At 36.3% G+C, this 23,352-nt stretch overlaps 1 protein-coding gene across 1 annotated transcript; it reads left to right on the forward strand.

Annotated features, from left to right (window-relative positions):
• The first annotated feature begins 14,108 nt into the window (after positions 1-14,108).
• LOC132552219 (protein FAM124A-like) lies at positions 14,109-15,263 on the forward strand. The gene has a single exon (XM_060216366.1). It carries the CDS (start codon positions 14,109-14,111, stop codon positions 15,261-15,263), a length of 1,155 nt encoding a protein of 384 aa, XP_060072349.1.
• Positions 15,264-23,352: the final 8,089 nt, after the last annotated feature.

Consider the following 23,352-nt stretch of genomic DNA (forward strand, 5'->3'; position numbering starts at 1 on the left):
CTCATTCTGTTATAGTCTGTTTCACATATATCGTCCATGCTGATCTAACTCTGATTTGTAACTTGGAGCATAGTTCTTGTTCGCCGCATACGCCCGAGCACATAATACTATCTGGACCTATCCCGACGTGTTTATAACAGTTTAAGATGTGATGGCGACTTAACCAACATGTCTAAAATGTAACCAACATGTCGTGGTAGGCCTAGATACGCCCGTAACAAAAGATAGGTCCACGGCCAAGCAAAGGGGATGGTAATAAACTGTACTGACATGCTCCCTATCTATATATTGTGTAATTATCGATGGTGAGAACAGCTGGAAGTAGTTTTCTAATGCAATAACAGAAAATATAGCATTGAACCGCGATGAAAAGATACAGACATGATATATACAAATACGCAGGTATACGTGTAATGTTTTATAAATCCTCAATTAAAGTTTAAGTTTCCAGTGTCATTGTAATTGTAAATATTGTACATTTCTGATGTCAAGTACTTGTTAGAATGGTAAACTCAAAGTGTCATAGACCGTAAATAAAGTCTTTTATTGTCATTATCATCATCATTATCATTATTATTATTATTATTATCATTATTATTATTATCAGGGACGTATAATACAGATTTATATGTCCCTGTTATTACTATATTGTTTTGAAAATGATCATGCTTTCTATTTCAAAGTCCATCATCGAATTTTGCAACTTCAAGCTAAGCTGTGTCTTTCGACAAAAATCTTTATCATGATATTGTTCTGGAACGCATGCTTCGGATTCTGTGAGGTAAGACATCCAGCTTATACAAGGAGACCAAGGCTGAAAATGACCGTGGTAATTGATGGGGCGGTAAGTTCATCAAACAAACTCAAAGGTATTTTATTAAAATTAGTGATTAAGTTTGATAAAATTAAATTAACGAGTATTTGTACATCATAGCATATACGTATGTAACACAGATACCACATGTGTTATATACATCTCTGATCATATTGATATGTTTATGTGCAGTGCTACATGTATGTCGTATTTTTATTTTATATGTATTGTTTAGTCTGTGATAACAAAGAAAAGTATCGCCTTGTTTATTTTCAATAGAATCGGTTCAGATAAGTTGCATAATACAAATTTTATGTACCTTGTCCCTTTATATTGGTAATTCCATAGAGAATAAAAATCTAGCATTCCCTTTCTCTCTTCTCAAATTATCTTGTCCGACCTCTATCGAAAAAGGTTGAGGAAAACAAAGAGTTGTCTCCCTTCTATCGCGACGAGAGCGTAGGAGAAGCCTGATACATCATGTAGATGACATATTGATCATAAGAAAGCTTTAAACACGGTTTTTAAAATTCATCAATAATGTCACCATTGATTTGCAGCCCTGTTGAAATATTCTTAATTTCCCTTGCTTCCAAAAATTTCTTTGAAAATGTTAATTATATGAATAAATAATAGATGGGATTTTGATTATTTCGTGTCTTAAGTCATTCAAAGCACGTGAAATATAGTACGCATGTATTTTACTGAAAACTCATATCTGTTGTAAAATTGTTGTCTTATTATAGCTTGCTGTGTTAGTAAGAATAGAATGTGAGTTTTGAGACGAGATCAGGTACATTATGAAAAAACAGGATGCAAATAACCCGAGACCAAAGTTTATCTGACACCACGTAAAAGGAACAATTAGTAATATTCATGTTATATATTCCACTGTCGTTCATAACAAAATTCAATGAGATTCTGTCTATCTTCCCACGTTTGTCACTCTCGGTCCCATTAGCTGTCGACCTATACCACTAACCGAGTGGAGCGAAGGGCAGTAACTCTGGGAAGTCAGAATGACTTCTACGTTTGATTTTAAAATTTGACAATTTCTGACATGGCGGCCTCATTAAGATTGTGTACCTAGAGTTTTAGATATGAGTTGGATATTTGACGGGATAATGTAGGGAATGAAAATAACCCACAGATAAGTCTGTAAACTATTAACACTGCATCTCAGTTGAATCGTGTACATACCATGTAAATGTGTTTTTGAAGCTAATTCATATGGATTCTGTGTTTGATTTCGCTGCCAGGTGAGTGTCCGACTAACTGAAATTTAACGATGTTTGATGAAGTCTGGCGACGGTTTTATATCATGATATTGAGTGAATCCTATCAAAAATAAAGTGGGGAAATCTGTTTATTCAGACCAATCCCAGGGAAATGTCTTGAACGGTTTAATGACAATCGTATGTTTCCAGATATTAAATTGCTAGGCCGATAAAGCTACGAATCTTCTTATCAATATGAACGTATTGACAGAGGATCCCAGTGCTAGTGACACCCTTCCCATTTCTACTGTGGACACGTCGTACATCATCACCATTCCCCATCACTGATGACCCTGTCGTGATGAAGACTAGTGACAACCCACTTCTACTGTGGACATGTCGTACATCATCACCATTCCCCATCACTGATGACCCTGTCGTGATGTAGGCCAGTGACAACCCACTTCTACTGTAAACATGTCGTACATCATCACCATTCCCCATCACTGATGACCCTGTCGTGATGTAAACTAGTGACACCCAACCCACTTCTACTGTGAACATGTCGTACATCATCACCATTCCTCATCACTGATGACCCTGTCGTGATGTAGGATAGTAACAACCCACTTCTACTGTAAACATGTCGTACATCATCACCATTCCTCATCACTGATGACCCTGTCGTGATGTAGACTATACATCATGAGTATTTCCATAATTATTCATGAAAACACTTTACGATAACTCCATAGAACCATAAATTAGGGTCGAATGACGCTTAAAGAACACATTGGGCAACCAAAAATACAACGTACCGATTTAGATGTGTTGCCACTTATAAAAATTACATCGTCATTTGGGTATTGAAGTTATTACCTCCCCTTGGCGGTTAGATTGCTCTCCTTTAATTTGACAGCTATACCCGTAAATATAAAAGTATCCGAAAAATTTAATTTCACCTGTCACAAAAACTGTCGAGATAATAGCGATGTGTAACATAAACAGTAATTCTAACCTAAAGCACCTGCCAAATATATCTTGGTCACCTCCAGGTATAATCACATTCACACTGCAGGGCCTGGAAAAATGTCGTTTAGATTTATCTGTCTTTTTTCACTACCGCTCACTGCTTCCAAACGCAACACCTTTATTCTATGATTTTTATAGCTTTCTTATCAAATACAGGTGGCTGACGTCACAAGTGTGTTTCTGGAAGGATACGTTTACAGCAAAGATGGAATATTACGAGAATGTAAAAGCATGTGTAAGATAGACAATATCGTCGTTGAGATCGAATCCCCCTCCCCACCTACTCTTACATTTGCTTTTCTGTTTTTCATGATACTCTCAATTTAACGAACGTATCAAAACAGGTGACAAACACCTTGTTATGAAGCCTTCACTTCCATTTAAGGAAATATTGGCGATGCCTTAAGTTTTCTGACCATATCGATCGTACATATCTACATTGTGAACTTTTCATTTCAAACGGTTACAGCGTGGCATTAGATTCGATGTGCGGGGATTTGTTACAAATCCACGACTGCCATGACAGACTAGAGAAATAAAGGTTGAAAAAGACGATGGGAAAGTCTTATGTTCGTCTAACTCATCTTATAAGGACCTGGTTCTAAAGTGATAACATTACATTATTTACCTGGATTGACCAAAATTAACAAATGTCGTAAATATGGCTGATGATGTTTAGACTCACGGAACACCAGGTCTGATTTTCTTTATTTATTTATTTATTTATTTCATTTTCAACGGTGTCCGTGAAAATTTCTTTCCCTACGTGTTTAGTTTGAATGAAGGTTGTTTACATGTCAGTATTTCTATGTTTGTTTCTCCGTTATAATTTACTCTTATTTATCGGCAAAGACAGGTGTTCTGATTGATCCCTTCATCGAGAGTAACTGTAAGGTGTTTTTATCATTGATATTTATCAATACATGTATACAGTATTATTGATATACTTTATGTACTGAATCAACCTTAAGTGACTCGAGGTAAACATGACGTAGCTGTTAATTGTGCATTAGTTAACATATATACGACTTAAGTTGCCGAATGATTAAAGATATACATTTTATAACGTATATCAGAACATCTATAATATGATTTACAAATCACAAACAAATTGTCACCTGCTCCCCAAAGAAATGTATTATACACACACTATACACCTTACAGTCAATGAAATCACGGATGATCTACCGTAATCTCCCGTGTTTATGTGGTACCAGGTGTCAACACTTCAGTGAGGGACCTTTACAGATTCATCCCACAACCTCTAGTACATTATCATAGCGTTATTAGAATCCACTGGTACAGTGTTAGGAGTGACTTCGACAAATAGGAAGTTCATTTGCATATCTGACTATGAGAATCAGTGAATACGTCAACATAATGACAGATGTTAGCAGGATAGACACCCATTGCCGTCCACGCACCACCATGTGGTGCTCGTTTTCTCCTCCGTCTCATTTAATGAATTCACTAAAAAGAATATGAATCATGGGTAATGAAATACTGCATGATAAATGTTATACCAGAATTTAGGCGAGTTTTTGGGCAGATTTAAACAGGGTTGATATATTAGTCATTAATTACAGAACATGTTGTTTTTTTATCATAGATATATTGTAGACGTATCTCAGGTTGTTAGGCACTTTACGGGATTGTACAAATCACAAACAGGTTTCAATACAAAATTGTTTATAAGATACAGTTGCGCCAAACAGTGGATTAAACTGCATTTTACAACCGTCGCTAGGCGCCTATTTCGCGATCAAAAAATTGGGAGTAATACCTCAAATTCGAAATACGAACTACGAATATATATTTACATATAATATACGTAAATACGGAAAGCCAAATCGGGCAACACAAAAAACATTTTGTGCGGGATACAATAAACTTATGATTCAATAAATGTGGTAGGTTTTTTTTTTATATCGGATTTAAAGAAGTTTCAGTACCTTTATTTATCATTAACCGTGTCACTGTCAACATGGATCATGATAAACTTCGGGGACAAGAGTACATCAGCGCAGTCTGAAAGGTTTGTAATAAACGACACACAAGTGAATCGCACTGTTAGTAATAATCTATTGGAAACATTATATGCCAAATAATTAACTTCATATAAATTGCATATTATCACTTTTCTATGTAATTCCGCGTTTTCTATTGGCCAGAGAGCACACATGTGAAAAAACTATTTAAAAACCCGTTTAACATGCTACAAGAACATTGTAAACCTTGTGTCTCTATAAAAAAGATTTATTAGAAACATTTTGATTTCAATTTTCGAAACGTCTCTCACTTTCTCCGAACAACAATGACTACTTCTACATGGTGTCCTTCTTCATATACGAAAGGAATTTAAAAACTGCCGGACGAGGTTTGACTCTGTCAGTGTAAAACAACCTGTCATGACAAAAGACAGACAGTTCACATTGTTTTATATAAAAAAAACAACTTTGGTGCAGGTTCTGGTAATTCCTCCATGCAAGGATGTGCACATTTTGAAGATTTTCCTCGAGATGGAATTTAGATGGGGAACTATCAAACTGATGAATCACTTAAGTCTAGAAACTTCAATAACTTCTTTTCCCTTGAAATAAGAACCGTAAGTATTTTGTTGTATTTTATTTAATTATTCATTTATTTATCGAAAATTGAAAGTTTTCTTTCCAGTCAGCAGTTTTTGTTTATTTTGGTAAAACAATTAATCAGTTGTAGCATGTTGATATCAGTCCACGAATTCATCAGGGCTAAGAAGTGATGATATCTAAAGTTTCTTTTTTTAAATCAAATTTCTAAATACAATAATCTTATGAATTATCAACAAGCGAAAATATTGACATTGTGTCTGAATCTGAGTGGAAATCCTGTCTAATTCGTCAATCGTTACAGAGTGACAGAAAACACATTTGGGTGCTATAAAATACTAAACTTTACTGTGAATATTTTTTATTCGGACATAACTTTTCCAATACAATTCCAGGTGACGAAGATATCTCACTTCTATCGTTCATTTCGGTAACGTGACGTTCACCAGTGACATTAGGCAATGAAATATCAAGTCACCATTTAACACAACCGTTTTGTATCCATACCTAATAGGGGATTATGTTATACCAAGTGTATATAGAAAGGAAGTGGATTAACAAAAAGATACATGCGTGTGAAGACTTCGGACACGCCTCCCGGTAAAGCTTTGAATTATATAATACAAGACACTGTTTACAAGTAAATCTATATTGAATTAGCCGTTGACGGATTAACAGGTGGAGACCAATATAATAATGTGCAAAATTTCATAATCTTCATGGTGACTTTTTACTTGATGCTCCTGTAAACTTATCGTTTACTGTATCGGTAGAACGGTTGGAATTTTTACTCTGCACATTGTCATACCATATTCTAAGCAAACAATAACATAAACAGGTACCTGTATGTCTCCGTGACATGTGGTACCTGTATGTCTCCCTGACAAGTGGTACCTGTATGTCTCCGTGACAAGAGGTACCTGTATGTCTCCGTGACAGATGGTACCTGTATGTCTCCGTGACATTTGGTACCTGTATGTCTCCTTGACAAGTGGTACCTGTATGTCTCCCTGGCAGGTGATACCTGTATGTCTCTGTGACATGGGGTACCTGTATGTCTCCCTGACAGGTGATACCTGTATGTCTCTGTGACATGGGGTACCTGTATGTCTCCCTGACAGGTGGTACCTGTATGTCTCTGTGACATGGGGTACCTGTATGTCTCCCTAACAGGTGGTACTTGTATGTCTCTCTGACATATAGTACCTGTATGTCTCCCTAACAAGTGGTACCTGTATGTCTCCGTGACATGGGGTACCTGTATGTTTCCCTGACAGGTGGTACCTGTATGTCTCCCTGACAGTAGTACCTGTATGTCTCTCTGACATATAGTACCTGTATTTCTCTTTGACAAGTGGTACCTGTATGTTTCCGTGACAAGTGGTACATGTATGCCTCTCTGACATGTGGTACCTGTATGCCTCTCTGACATGGGGTACCTGTATGTCTCCCTGACAAGTGGTACCTGTATGTCTCTGTGACATGGGGTACCTGAATGCCTCTCTGACATGTGGTACCTGTATGTCTCCCTGACAAGTGGTACCTGTATGTCTCTGTGACATGGGGTACCTGAATGCCTCTCTGACATGTGGTACCTGTATGTCTCCCTGACAAGTGGTACCTGTATGTCTCTGTGACATGGGGTACCTGTATGCCTCTCTGACATGGGGTACCTGTATGTCTCCCTGACAAGTGGTACCTGTATGTCTCTGTGACATGTGGTACCTGTATGTCTCTCTGACATATAGTACCTGTATTTCTCTTTGACAAGTGGTACCTGTATGCTTCCGTAACAAGTGGTACCTGTATGTTTCCGTGACAAGTGGTACCTGTATGTCTCTCTGACAAGTGGTACCTGTATGTTTCCGTGACAAGTGGTACCTGTATGCCTCTCTGACATGTGGTACCTGTATGCCTCTCTGACAAGTGGTACCTGTATATCTCTCTGACAAGTGGTACCTGTATGTTTCCGTGACAAGTGGTACCTGTATGCCTCTCTGACATGTGGTACCTGTATGCCTCTCTGACATGTGGTACCTGTATGCCTCTCTGACATGTGGTACCTGTATATCTCCCTGACATGTAGTACCTGTATGTCTCCCTGACAAGTGGTACCTGAATGTCTCCGTGACAAGAGGTACCTGTATGTCTCCGTGACAGATGGTACCTGTATGTCTCCGTGACATTTGGTACCTGTATGTCTCCTTGACAAGTGGTACCTGTATGTCTCCCTGGCAGGTGATACCTGTGTCTCTGTGACATGGGGTACCTGTATGTCTCCCTGACAGGTGATACCTGTATGTCTCTGTGACATGGGGTACCTGTATGTCTCCCTGACAGGTGGTACCTGTATGTCTCTGTGACATGGGGTACCTGTATGTCTCCCTAACAGGTGGTACTTGTATGTCTCTCTGACATATAGTACCTGTATGTCTCCCTAACAAGTGGTACCTGTATGTCTCCGTGACATGGGGTACCTGTATGTCTCCGTGACATGGGGTACCTGTATGTCTCCCTGACAGTAGTACCTGTATGTCTCTCTGACATATAGTACCTGTATTTCTCTTTGACAAGTGGTACCTGTATGTCTCTGTGACATGGGGTACCTGAATGCCTCTCTGACATGTGGTACCTGTATGTCTCCCTGACAAGTGGTACCTGTATGTCTCTGTGACATGGGGTACCTGTATGCCTCTCTGACATGGGGTACCTGTATGTCTCCCTGACAAGTGGTACCTGTATGTCTCTGTGACATGGGGTACCTGTATGTCTCTCTGACATATAGTACCTGTATTTCTCTTTGACAAGTGGTACCTGTATGCTTCCGTAACAAGTGGCACCTGTATGTCTCCCTGACAAGTGGTACCTGTATGCCTCTCTGACATGTAGTACCTGTATGTCTCTCTGACATATAGTACCTGTATGTCTCTCTGACAAGTGGTACCTGTATGTTTCCGTGACAAGTGGTACCTGTATGTCTCTCTGACAAGTGGTACCTGTATGTTTCCGTGACAAGTGGTACCTGTATGCCTCTCTGACATGTGGTACCTGTATGCCTCTCTGACATGTGGTACCTGTATGCCTCTCTGACATGTGGTACCTGTATATCTCCCTGACATGTAGTACCTGTATGTCTCTCTGACATATAGTACCTGTATGTCTCTCTGACAAGTGGTACCTGTATGTTTCCGTGACAAGTGGTACCTGAATGTCTCTCTGACAAGTGGTACCTGTATGTTTCCGTGACAAGTGGTACCTGTATGCCTCTCTGACATGTGGTACCTGTATGCCTCTCTGATATGTGGTACCTGTATGCCTCTCTGACATGTGGTACCTGTTTATCTCCCTGACATGTGGTACCTGTATGTCTCCCTGACATGTGGTACCTGTATGCCTCTCTGACATGTGGTACCTGTATGTCTCCCTGACATGTGGTACCTGTATGTCTCCCAGACAAGTGGTACCTGTATGTATCCGTGACAAGTGGTACATTTATGTCTCCCTGACATGTGGTACCTGTATGTCATGGACATGTGGTACTTACCTGTCTCCCTGACACGTGGTACATATATATCATGGACATGTGGTACTTACCTGTCTCCCTGACATCTGGTATCTATATGTCTCCCTGGCATGTAGTTCCTATATGACTCTCTGACATGTGTTACTCACCTGTCTCCCTGACATCTGGTATCTATATGTCTCTCTGACATGTGGTCACTGTATGTCTCCCTGGCATGTGGTCCCTGTATGTCTCTCTGATATGTGGTACCTGTATATCATGGACATGTGGTATATATATGTCTCTCTGACATGTGGTCCCTTTCTATACATTATATATCACTTCGCCGGTGACAATAACAACCAATTGGATCTGACAAGAGGATTCTTTTCATTTGTCGGGTAAATAAATCGAAGTATATACCAGTACCCTGCTCTACGTGGCTGTGCCTGACCGTTTCTTCTTAAAAGATTTTTTTTCGAAAAAGTCTTCAAATTTTAAATGTATTTGCAAGCAAACTAAATTCAGTTTAAAAAATGTAAAAACCAAATAATTTAAATAAAAAAATATAGTGATAATGACATGAAAGGTTTTTGACAAGCTGTACATGTGATCATGGATTATTTGTGACATTGCAATGGAATTTAACATATGGCGATGGTTACATGCTTTTTCTGTGGAGTTTTAAAATCCTTCCAAATAATGTGATAACCTGATAGGGTTGACTTTTTATGAACAGGCAAAATAACAGCAGATTTACACAATTATTAGATTTTTTTACACCACATCAAATGAATCCTTCGCCGAACCAGCAAAACTATGACAAACAAGCTGATATCATATTTCAGACAGCGTTGAAGAACAGCGACTGATAACTATTTGATTTCCTTTTTAACCAACGCGCTAGGAACTGTTATTGATTATCAACACACCAGGTCAATGATGAAATCTTCAAAGTGTAATAACATATACCACATAACAGCTATTGTCTAGTATACGTATTTAAATCCCACAGGTACCGATTTACCTCTCTGGTTAATTTTCACAGTATATCATTATGATGTGACGATGTACTTACACCCTTTTAATGATTCGGAATAAGTCACACACATTGATGGTTTCTGCCGTGATGTCATCTTGTACTCGACAACATACGTCAATATGATGGATTTGTTAATAAAATCTTTATTGTTGTAAAAACCTAACCTTTGTTCCTGTGTTGTTTTCTATAATCTAAAACTGTTTATATATGGCAGGATGTAGCCGCTTGTTTTTTGTTTTTGTTTTTCCCACTCTCTAATCGCGTATAAAGATACACACATGTACAGTAATCAGTAAGTCTATTATGAAGGAAAAACAAAGCAATAGTTTATCTTTCAAATTTTCTGTTTCATTTAACAAATGATCATATGATGATCAATTTTCTATGCTGAAAGTTAATTTGAGTGGAACACGTCATCTGTTTTGTGTAACTTGAATCTGCTTTCAGTGATTGTGATCGATATTATCGAAACGATAAATACGTGTTGATTACAGCTAACGTAATTAGACTCGAACGTCATAAAGAAAACACGGTCCCTTTGACAAAGACGAGGGCAGTCTGAACACCTTCTGTAAACAACAACACAGCAAAGATCGCAGCATAATCACTTGCGGTCGACCGCCGGCGAGACACAAGGGATGTATGACAAATGTCCTGTTTTTATCAGATATTGTATAGTCATATATCTTTTCATGATTTGAAGGAATGCATTTAAAAGTGCAGACAATAATTATCAAATTATCAACAATTTATTTAATTGTATGTCATCATTATATACAGATAACTAATGCCCAGTAGTTTGGCGGATTTGATAGACAGAATTTGATTGGCTGATTGACTGAATGGTATGACGTTTTGACTTAAAGCTTTACTAAGTGTAGAAATGTATGTATTGTTTCCTAACCTAATCGGAGAAAACGACTTACTGCTCAGATATTAGATAGTGTTTATTTTGACATTCATCAATACGGAATCATAATTCAATCACATACTAAAACACAGTTGTAAGCTGATTCAAACAACTTGGAAAAGCAGTGTGCAAGCACTTTAGAAAGATAGATAGTTTTGATGCCCGAAAGTGATACTAGTTCTTTCATTGTCTTTCATTATCAATTCATTATTAACCTTGTTCTCCTTTGAGATCGTAACATCTCTTATTGACTTCTTCCCAATATCACGATATATGCAAGCGATGAAGATTATGTCGAAGGTTTATGGTCGTTATAGTGATCTCATTGGGAAATATTCTTTTTCATTTTGTGATATGAAGTTGGACGTATTGAGCTTGTTTTCATTTGAGAACGTGATTTTGCTTAGATGGATTGACAAAAAATATTTCATGGCTGGTACCGTCGATAAAGTAGAAGACGGCTACCCTTCCGGAACACATGGTCTTATTTTCCCTGTTATTTTTCAGGAGTCTCCGCGTAAATATTTCTCATTTTTTAACACGCTAGTTTCACTGATTTTAGATTACTTTTGACATGTCATCGTTTTCGTTGTTCTTTACAACAATCCGACCATTTGTAAATCACTGTTAATAGGACAATAAGCCGCTATATAATACATTTTTTATCGTATTCTCAATTCTATATCCACTATAAAAATGTATTCAAAGATCACGATATAACACAGGTACTGGCCCCTTCCCTATCTTTTATTATTGTTGAGGATGATTTACGTCGTTGACGAGACTTTATAGGACGAGACAGAATTCTGTGATGTAGTATTATATATTGTATGATTGATATTTAAACTAACTATCCATTAGTATATATATATATATATATTGTAAATCTCTTGATATAATACTTATTTAATTTTATATCATTATTACATGTTTGTGAAATAATTGGCCCATCCATCACAAAATCAATAAACTTGATATTCATTATTGGTATTCAAAAGACTGTCTATTCATGTAGCCGTCCACGTCTTTTCACGTTAATGTCACCTTCTATGAGAAATGTTACCTTTAACACATCACACATAGTATTTATGTTTATAACACACCAGTGCCACGAGAAGATCGATTTGGTTTGTGAACCTGCTATGATATATGCCTTTATAATCTCCGTTAATGGTAGATAGCTGGCGGGCCAACTTCTCTTAAAGGCTGATCTCATGCCGTAAGTTAACTTCACATTAAACGTGAGGCATCTTTTATATTAATTACATGTCATTTATTTCCAATCTATAGTAGATATGAAGTAATGCCTTTTTATGTTAATGTAGAATTCGTTTAAGATAAATACAGGATGTTAATGCTAAGGAGAACGTCAATCTACTAATAGCATTTGTAACAAGATTTGACAAGTAATTGATCAGCATCTCAAAACGAAATTTAAGAATATACATTGATTTTCTGAGAATATATCTCTCACCAAGCATGAAACTAGAATTTTTACTTTAGAAAATCATAATCTTGATACCAGCAGCTATATCAAAAGCAAATTCCCTACGGCAGGTTTATACTAGACCACTAAACTTGAAGACGGTATAATAGAACACGTGGTTAAACGTATTGACTGACCCCTCCGTTCCTCAGTCACACCTGCTGTATTCATTGTGTTGGTCAGGAAAAGAAAATACACCTGAATTAATTTTGAATGTAGGTTTCTTTTGTGTGTTGTGTTTTTCAGGGGGTAACTCATTAATATGACACTACATACTGAATATATACCAACGATTGTTAAATCGTCACGGAAAATCTAATGAAACCTTATACCTTGATGAGAAATTTTAAAATTAAAAATGAAATTTTAAATATTTGTTAATAAACATTTGATAGCATTTTCATTCAGCACCATATCCTTTTTATTGTTCCCCTCGTAAATTTGTCCGAGACGTAAACCCATTTTCTCTCCAAAAAAGCAATGGGTCTGATTTACATGGATTTGCATAAAGAGTATTCTGTTACAAAATTTCACACGGAATGTCAATTACTTGTATAATGTGTATGTGTGAAAGGCTGAATATTGAAATATGTAGTAAGGTTATGTTTGGGTATCACGTGGACACGTGACCTTTACAGTCCTGACGTAACCACACTGACCCCGCCACTGTGTCAGATAATGGATTTCTGAGCAGGTTGTAAACCATATTGTAATTGCTCTATAAGACTGTCAATCAAGAATGATAAATCTCCCATTCGATATGTGATAATTAATATTTTAGGTGGTTTATAAACATTTTAAATGTCCAACAGACATCGTCAGTCTCACAAGAGGAAAAGTGAATTGGTTTTTAAACGGTGCGGGGAGTACATTGCCAGTGATAGGACTACCGCTGTAGGTATGTATTCTTTAGACACCAGCGCGTGTAATTGTTAGGTATACTCCCGCCCCTCAGCCAATCAAATGACAATACCAATCGGGTCGCTAAAGGTCAATGGAACGTACTCATGCGATGAGAATAGGTTTGTCTGAACACTATTATAACTAAAGAAACACACATGGTTAACTAGTGAAGTTATCGGCGAGCGAGCGGTTAACGGTATAAGGGCTTGGAGACACTCGGTATAGTCAGTTCCACTGAGTTCCACTGATACCAACGACAAGCTACGACGACAGGCATGCTTATTACCCATCATGGAGGGAAATTATCGATACAGATTAATTTTGTACCTTACTGGATTTAATATAAACATATATTGATTAAATGCAGTGTTGTGTCGCGTATAACGTGAATAAGTACGCTCGTTTGCACTTTACACTACGCATCGTAAGCATTAGTGCTAGTAAGGAGGTGTACTGATGCTTGTTCCCTCTCCGCGTTTCGTAACATTGATATTAACTATTGTAGTTGTCTACGATACAGTGGATGTGTAAAAGATGTGATGTAGTGCGACAGCCTTTTAACCGTAGTGTTGATGATTCGTATTTGAAACAAGAAAGAATCTACTGCATATACCATGGAGACTGACAAAAATCCCTATAAATGTAGACTTAATATTTCTGTGCCGTCTGGAAAGAAGGGACGATTTCAGAAAATCGTCTCACCTTTAATGAAATGGATAGATCCATCTTTCCAAATGCTACAAATAATGGATGATAATGTAGCTGAGTGGAAGAATCGTTCTCCCAAAAATGTTTTACGTCCTTCATACTGTGAGGAGAATATTGTAATGGTCCCCGCTGTTACTATCATGCTGTTCTTGTATGAGCATGGTACTATGTCGGCAGCAAACGTGCAGAACTGTCTGAAGAGGAAACCATGGAAATTTCACCACAAAGTGGAGTTACACAGCAAGTGGACACCAGAAAGAGCGGTGGCCGCGCAGGAGTTTTATGGACTCGCGGACGACATGCCTTTATGGTCAGTATGTCCTGTACACTGTGGAAACGAGCATTTTCGTATATTATTCCATGTCCAGAATTTTCAGAAGATGATGGAATTCTACAGATGCGTCACCGATATGGAGATCGAAAGTAGCAAGCCGGGATTCTGTATATTTCAATTGTATTCACAACCTGGGCTAGATATTCAGCTTGCACTGAAACAGTCCAAAAACATACGACCTTATCCAGTGCATAATGCTTGCCTTACGTTCCAGATAAAACACATAGACACAATTAAGACATTTCTGGACTGTGATCTTATCGAGATTGGAGACAGGACTTTCCTTGTACAAGATCCTGATGGAAATTATGTGATGTTGCAGGAACAGCTCAGCACTGGTGTTACAACGGACTACGAATCTCGGGATATATTTCATTGTCATGACTCACACTCCGGATCCAAGTTCGATTTAACGGGATACTCAAAAAGTCTCCGTAGTTCTTCTGACAGTCAGGATTCGGGAAGGTGTTCTGATAGTGATATATGGTCCAGTGAAGTGGAACATAGCAAAAGTGACAAGAACAACGCTGATAAAGTGTCATTCAATCCAGTTAATAGGTGTTCCTCTATTGGGCAGCCCTGTGGCGACATCAGTAGACATAACAATAATAGTCAAGTACCCGACAAGTATCGCCAGTGGGAGGGACAAAGTCAATTAACTTTCGACACCGTAAACAGAAATATTAGTGAGTCTATGCGAAGAGTGGAGGCTCCGGTTTTCATTTGAATCTCAACAATTACACCTGTCTATGACAAAACCCCCCTGGTGGGTTCAAAGATTACGGATAAAAAACAGAAATCTACCCTGTTACATATACGGTATTCATATATAGTGTCTTTTTATGGCGTTTTTCTATGGATATGTTTGGAATTAGACCTCGCTATGCGAAGGAGATTATCCAGATAGGTATTTTTTCTGATACGAGGGCATACCACAGCACCTCTCCTTAATCCTGATGATAAGGTAACCTTGACGTTAATGTCTACATCGAGACACATAAAGAAAGCCTTGTTGAGATATCATGCGAAACATGAGCAAGTACTTTTTATTGTCCATCTTTCTTAAAATAAATTCGTCATGTTAGTGTACGAATCATTTTTAAAACCCAAAATTCAAATGTTTAAAAAAAATATTCCTGTATCATGTTTACAGAAGGAAAAATTTCACACATATTGAAATAAGTATGGGAACCAAAGTCGACTTTCTCGTAACAGAATACGTCTGTACATATGAATGTCACACTGTGTTCCTGTCATCTGTCATTCTTCCCGCGAATGGAATGAACAATGACTCGACTCCAAATTGTTTTCCGTCCCTATATGAGGTCTAAACGAATATGGTCGAGTACCTGCTTACCTGTCTGTGTTTTATACACCCCGTAGAGTATCTGAAAAGTACAAAGATTTGTCGAAAACTCCTCCCTAATCATAGTGTAGCGAGAACGTATGAATGATGACAGCTTGGGAAAAGCTTCAAATGAATAGTGTGCAGTATATCAAAACCTGTTGTAAATGTATACCTCAGCTGCTAGTTAAAGGAAGCAGACCGAGCTATGTGTATCATATGCCGTGGTTTGTTAGGCACGTGAGAATCGACATTTTTGTATACATTTAGATTATTTTATTGATAATGTAAGGTACATCACCTTCTCACTGGTTTGTATCGAGTGAGTCGTGTGAAAGGGTTCAAAACACTTTCCCGTTTAAAACAGTCTTCACTGACGCACCATCCTAAATTGAAAAATAATAATCCAAAGTATAGTGCGAGTTTAATGCTAACCTGTGATCGCGGTGCATGGTAGAGCTGGTATTGCCTTAGCTAAGCAGAATGCAGTCTGTTATACCACGTCCATTCATTTACTCTCGTTGAAGAATAGGAAAAGTGTTTACTAATACATTCGATTTACAGATTAGAGTAAAGATAAACGCTAATGGATTTGCAGCATTACATGGTAAGAGTTTTTAACGTGTTTGGAGAAAAAAACGCGATCTCAACTACTCTCAAAACGCATAAAATTTGAATGACAAATATCGTGCACATTTTTGTTCTCTGTATGAACAGGACAATTTAGATTGACCTTTGTTATTGCCAGCATTCCGCGAAAATTAACTTACATTATAGATTGTGGTGTTGGTGTTCTCATCGGTACATTTGATGTAAATCGTAAATTCCAGGTAGAATGACTCTATATTATGTTTGTGTTTAACTAGTCAATAGGTATATTCACGTCAATCATACTAATATGATATCAATTATTACACTGAATAGACAAAAAGTGGCAGCTACGATATCACCATTCCTACATAATTCACCTTGACGTCTTAGTGTATAGTTTAACACATCATTATTTATAAAATTTAATACAAGTCATAAGTTCATATTTCATTGATTTTTATGTGAAATCGGAATCATATGTTCGATATAACAAACTACAACTGATTATGAGATTATAATGTACCGCATCATATCTATTGTTTTATTGTGCCAAAGAAATCTGATATTAAAGTTACAAATTAAATAGACTTTATTGTTCTTATTGCATGTGTGTTAAACGCATTCATTAGGTCCTGTATTAAATCTATTTGTTATCATAGCATGGTAGAAATTTTCCAAATCAGATGCAAAGTAGTACCCAGCTAACCTTAAAGAAGAAATAACGAAGTATATCACTGTCTCTTTTACTGAATTATTTGATGGGTACTTCCATTTGACGAACACCAGGGTCCGGTTGTTCAAAGGTTAGCTAGAGTTAACCATCAGTTAGTGAAAAATCAAATTGTTGCCACATACAAAATACAAAAGCATCAAATTGAAAATTAATGCTTAAAACATATTAATCTGACTTGTCTCAACAAACCTATAGCTGTGAAATGATAAAGAATGTCCTTTATTTTGTTTACTTTGTCTTTGCAAATTTTCGCTAACCAATGGTTATCACTAACCTGCATGTGAACAAACCGGAACCAGGAGATCCATCTGTATAACTACCAGCAGCACCTTTCATTCGGGGAAACCCTTTGATGTAACCATCAGCAGCACGTATCATTCGGGAAACCCTTTGATGTAACGACCAGCGCTATCCAGCATTCGCGAAACCCTTCAATGTAACAGTTACCAGAATCCAACATTTATGAAATTCTTTATTGTAAAAGAAGAAAATACCTATATATGAACAAAATCTTAATTCAAACACAAATTCGATAAAACTAGCATGGCAAAATGTTACCAGAAGACATATTTACACGGAGACATTTGAAATAGTAGAAGGACTCAATTGGAACCAAGCCTTCATGAATTCCCTTAATACAAACACTTCTTGTCTTCAAAAATGTAATCGTAAGTGTTAGCACAACCAGACTTCATCTTTCGTATTTTCTTTCTTTTTCCCCCCTTTTTTTATAGACATCATGCGTAACGTTTGATGAAATCGTAACTTAGATCCATAACTCGTGAGATAAGTTGTTATGAGCACAACAAGGAACCATTATTTTACGTCTACAATATCATATTAGTAATCGTTTTCTTGTTCGATTCGGTAAAATTTTACTTGGTCAAGTAACAACGGTGCCATTGGATAGAAATATCTTTTTGACAACCTAATTTTTAACGAACATTCAGGTAATGTTATAAAGATGTCTGGATGTCTAATTAACTACAGTGGCATGGAGTTGTCAGTGTTACCTCTAGATCACAAGTGTAGGTTCTATGGTAACCTCTGAATTAAACGGATTATTCCGATTAACTTTTCTAGTCATAAAGACTAGAAATATAGAAGCGAGCCAGGAAAATCGAAATTAGCCAATATAAATGTGAAAATGTTGATGGAGATGTGTTCTTACCCTATAATTTACAACATTTCGTAAATATCAATATGGAATATTCTTCGATTTTGTACTTATTCCTGACAACAATTTGAAAGGAGATGTGAATTCCCCTAGTTGTGAAGATCACCATAACGTCCATGTGTTTGAATGGTTGGCTACCAACAATATTTGTCCACATACTGTATACTTAAAACTTACGAAAATAAACCGAGGTAAATTTATTACATAACTTGCTAAATCTAAAAAGACATATTATGCTTTCCAATTCTTTTTAAATAAGTTAATTTATCCTGTAAGTAATATTACCTTATAGATATTGGTGACAGTAACCTTCTCCCGAAATACCAGTAATCAAATGAAAAACAGTATATGTATTATGAAAAAATATGTTGCATGTGAAGTTAGATTTGATCATTTTGTACAGTTGTTTTGTGTAGATTGAAATACAAAAATAATGGAATGTTAAGTGTAATATTTCTTCTGAATAATTAATTATTATTAATTAATATTGTATTGCAACTATTATGTAGCTCAACTCTACTGGAATAATTCTTAACTCAACTTTACTGGAATGATTACTACCTCAACTGATTCCTACCTCAACTATACTGGAATAATTCCTAACCGAGTTGTACTGTTATATTCTTAACTCAACTGTACTGGAATGATTCCTAACTCAACTGTACTGGAATAATCCCTAACCCAGCTGTACTGGAATAATTCCTCAACTGTACCGGAATAATTCCTACCTCATCTGTACTGGAATAATTCCTAACTCAACTGTACTGGAATAATTCCTACCTCAACTCTACTGGAATAATTCCTAACTCAATTGTACTGGAATAATTCCTAACTCAATTGTACTTGAATAATTCCTAACTCAATTGTACTGTAATAATTCCTACCTCAACTGATTCCTACCTCAACTGATTCCTACCTCAACTATACTGGAATAATTCCTACCTCAACTGTACTGTTATATTCTTAACTCAATTGTACTGGAATAATTCCTAACTCAGCTGTACTGGCATAATCCCTAACCCAGCTGTACTGGAATAATTCCTATCTCAACTTTACTGGAATAATTCCTACCTCAACTGTACTGGAATAATTCCTATCTCAACTGTACTGGAATAATCCCTAACCCAGCTGTACTGGAATAATTCCTATCTCAACTGTACTGGAATAATCCCTAACCCAGCTGTACTGGAATAATTCCTCAACTGTACCGGAATAATTCCTACCTCAACTGTACTGGAATAATTCCTATCTCAACTGTACCGGAATAATCCCTAACCCAGCTGTACTGGAATAATTCCTCAACTGTACCGGAATAATTCCTACCTCAACTGTACTGGAATTTATGTTTCTAGAATGTATTTTTATTACTGATAGATATAGATATAAAGACAAGGTGCAATGCACTCACCCAATTATATACATTGATGTTAAAAAAACACTTATAATTTTCACACATTTCCGGAATTTCAGTTACAAAAATAATAATCCAAGAGTGCAATGTTGAGTTATCGACTTGAATCACTCGCAAGGATCTATATACTGATATAGGAATAGACTAAAGAACCGATTTCAGACATTGTAAACACAACATTAAATGTTAATAGTTTGTGTCAGGTATATTAGCAATTAATTCCTGCACACATTATCTCAAAAATAAACATAACGACATAATCTTTGTGTTAATTACTATAAGAAATATTGACATTTCTATCAGATTTAAGAGCGGTAATGATTTCTTGGAATCGTTACAATCGTCTGCTATTTCAGATTTTTGATCATGTATAACAAGTTTTGTATTGGTAAATTTTCTGAAAAATCGCTACAATTATCAATAATAGAAGAATGGAGTGTTGCCTTTAAGTGGATAATAACTTTAACATGTTACAGTAGCATGTCCAATGTATTAGTCACACGCGAAATATAACGGACACCTTTTGTGCTTACAAATAACGTGGCACTAATCGGCGTGACGATATGTTACAGGAGTACTGTGCGGAAACCTATAGATTACACGTCCTACGTTAGACAACATGTAAAAAAACAATTGTTCTAAAAAATGTTTCGACAATGGGCTATTATTTTGTCTTTAAACTGATACATTTTGTGTTTGCAATTCGATATGAATGGTTGTACAACTGAAGGGTAGGCGTTTCTGCGAATCTTCTGTCTTACTTGTTTGTGATATCTTATAGTTAGTGTTCTGGAGGTATCCCCGTCCTTTGTTTTATGTATGATCATTGGTCTTCTAAGGATCTTAAACAATATTTCCGACGCCATTAATATGGAATGTTTACGGTCTATTGTGTAGCCTTTGTGATATGAAGATGGTGTCTTTCTGTTCCTGTCTTTTATACAAATAATACATTATATTCATATTTCCTATTTACCGTCAGCTGTACCACATAATTAAGCAAGTTTGAAATTATTTTCTTAATAGAAACATATCAATTAGCGACATTATAACTATATCACCCCCTTAGCGCTTGATATAAATGTGAACCGTTTAAATGCAGGTTTGAAATTCATCCGGGATTATATAAAAGACAAACGGTCTCGCAATATCAATATTTCATTATATTTTTCCATTGGAGTTAGAATCTTTAGGAAGATACATAGAGAACGTTTACGTGGTATTAATGTAGCTATGTATAATTGTGTCGAGTAACATATGCTAATCATTGACGGTGTAATGAAGCAAGATACAACATGTCACATTATCAGATCGTACTGTTCAGACCCAACAATAGCACACAACAGTTGATTGATTTATCCGAATATCGTTTATACTCTGCCTGGGCTAATGTGTGCACTTCCCACCAAGATTCTCAACCATTTTATCACCAAAAAATGATTGTATGGTGATCGTATCGCAACGTCTTTGTGAAGTTCTCTATGTGAATCAGCGAGTTCTATCTGATCCTAGCTCTATACCTTGGATAGACGTGTTACTACAGTGCATTGTGTAAAGTTGGCAGACCAGACATCCATATGCTATTGTTCTCAAATTCAAATATTAAGGGAATATAATCCTTGATGCTGCAAAATCCAGATGTTTTTTTAGTTATAATCAGGCCTAGATCAGTGTAAAAATTATTTCTCATCTCTTCTTATAACTTAATATGATGGCATGCATGACGATTTCCAAATATCAAGAAATGAGGAGGTCTTCTCTTTTATAACCTATCACAAAGAATCTCTTTGTAGAAAATTCACAACATCAATGAATATTTACTATTTTCAAGATATGAATTATATTGGAATAATATATTATTGCACTAAAGGCAAACTGTCTTGATAACACGAGGCATTTACGATATCAAAAAAAAGATATATAATATTGAATAAGACTTATATCCTTATTATTATCCTACGTAACTCGAACCGCACCGTATTAATATTTCTAGTGTTATATTAATCTCAGATAAAGTGTCTCAGTAACAATGGGATTGTTTCCATATCGCGGGCGCCTATTGTTTACACGTCTTATATTACTCTGACAGAACTCCAATATAGGTCGTATACATTATTACAGTAACAATACATTATTATTTATGGACGATTCCCGGTCGAGGGAAGTGTCTAGTATAGGTATTCACCAAAACAACAGCTTGGAATGGGAAAGTTTACCTATATTGTCATTAAATGGAGTAGTTCTGAGGCATATGAAAATTATATTTATTAAATACGATACTTATTACCTCTTATCACACCAAAACTAATCGCAGTTACGGTCATCCCAAACAGATTAAGGTGTTGGTGTATCGTATTAAACTATTTACATCTAATTATGCAGGAATTATCAAATCTTTAAAAAGTATTTACGTAAGCAAGGTACTGTACAAAGCATGATAAAGCATAATTGAAATTTCGACATATCCATCAAATAAAAGTGACATGAAGTTTGGAAATGTAACAAAGCTACATTTCTTTACACCAAAAAGTTCAAGCACATACTAAAAATGGCGACCAGATGATATTAGTATTTTTACGATTTTGATGTGGTTTGTATTGGAACAGTTTCATTGAATGATGTCCTATTGTTTTATCTTATAAACTACCTAAACAGACTTTTACTGTATTGATAATGGTACATATCTAATCATACATTCATATTACCGGTCGAGTTAACATTATAATCATACAAATACCATATAGTAATCAAACGATACTAAATTTCAGATTTACACCATATTAAACTGTATATCACAACAAAAAAATCATTAAAGTGCGTCATTATTATGAAGATATTGATACCATCGGAAATGCTTTAGAATGTTTATCTGACTTTTCATTAACATTCTGGTAATTGAATCGTGTTACTGAAATGTTATGAAAGCTATACATTCAAACTGCCGAGTATATTACGTTGACCCGAAAGACCTTTCTAAGTATACCAATCTCTTAGAAAATTCATTCAGAGATTATGTTGACAGACTAAGGGTATTCAACCGGATAGATCAATATGATAATGATGTTTCTTCACATCAATCTACTGGGTAACCGGACCTGTCGTCAGAGCATATTATTGAATTTATGTTAAGGTTAAAAAAAATCATAGAACATTTCACAGAAAATGATATCTTACTATTTGTGTCATTACTTCGAGGATGTAGTAATTCTTTGTGGTAATGGTATCAGTGACTCATGAGTGTAATTTGGACAGCTGTTTATGATATTCTGATATATAAGATATTGAAAGCCTGTTTCCTAATATCTCTGCACACAGTAGGCAAAATAATCCTTCAGCAAAACTTGATAAACCCCATCTATCTCTGTTGAAAGAATATTGAAAACGACACATCGTCTACCATAATAAAAAGACAGTCTGCTAATATTGCCCTGGGTATGGATTGCAAGATACATATGAATTTTGTTGAAAACGTTGCCAGAGATTGAGTGAAACGATAACATGCTGCGTCGAATTCATTTTCTGAACGCTTTCGTTCTCCTATTATGAGAACTTTAATTTT

This window comes from Ylistrum balloti, unplaced genomic scaffold (genome assembly GCF_031769215.1).
Source record: "Ylistrum balloti isolate Yb309-2 unplaced genomic scaffold, AGI_CSIRO_Ybal_v1 Utg370242, whole genome shotgun sequence".
Lineage (NCBI taxonomy): Eukaryota > Metazoa > Mollusca > Bivalvia > Pectinida > Pectinidae > Ylistrum > Ylistrum balloti.

What these genes read in the sequence shown, in the direction of transcription:
- LOC132552219 (XM_060216366.1), top strand. Translation starts at nt 14,109, where the DNA reads ATGGAGACTGACAAAAATCCCTATAAATGTAGACTTAATATTTCTGTG.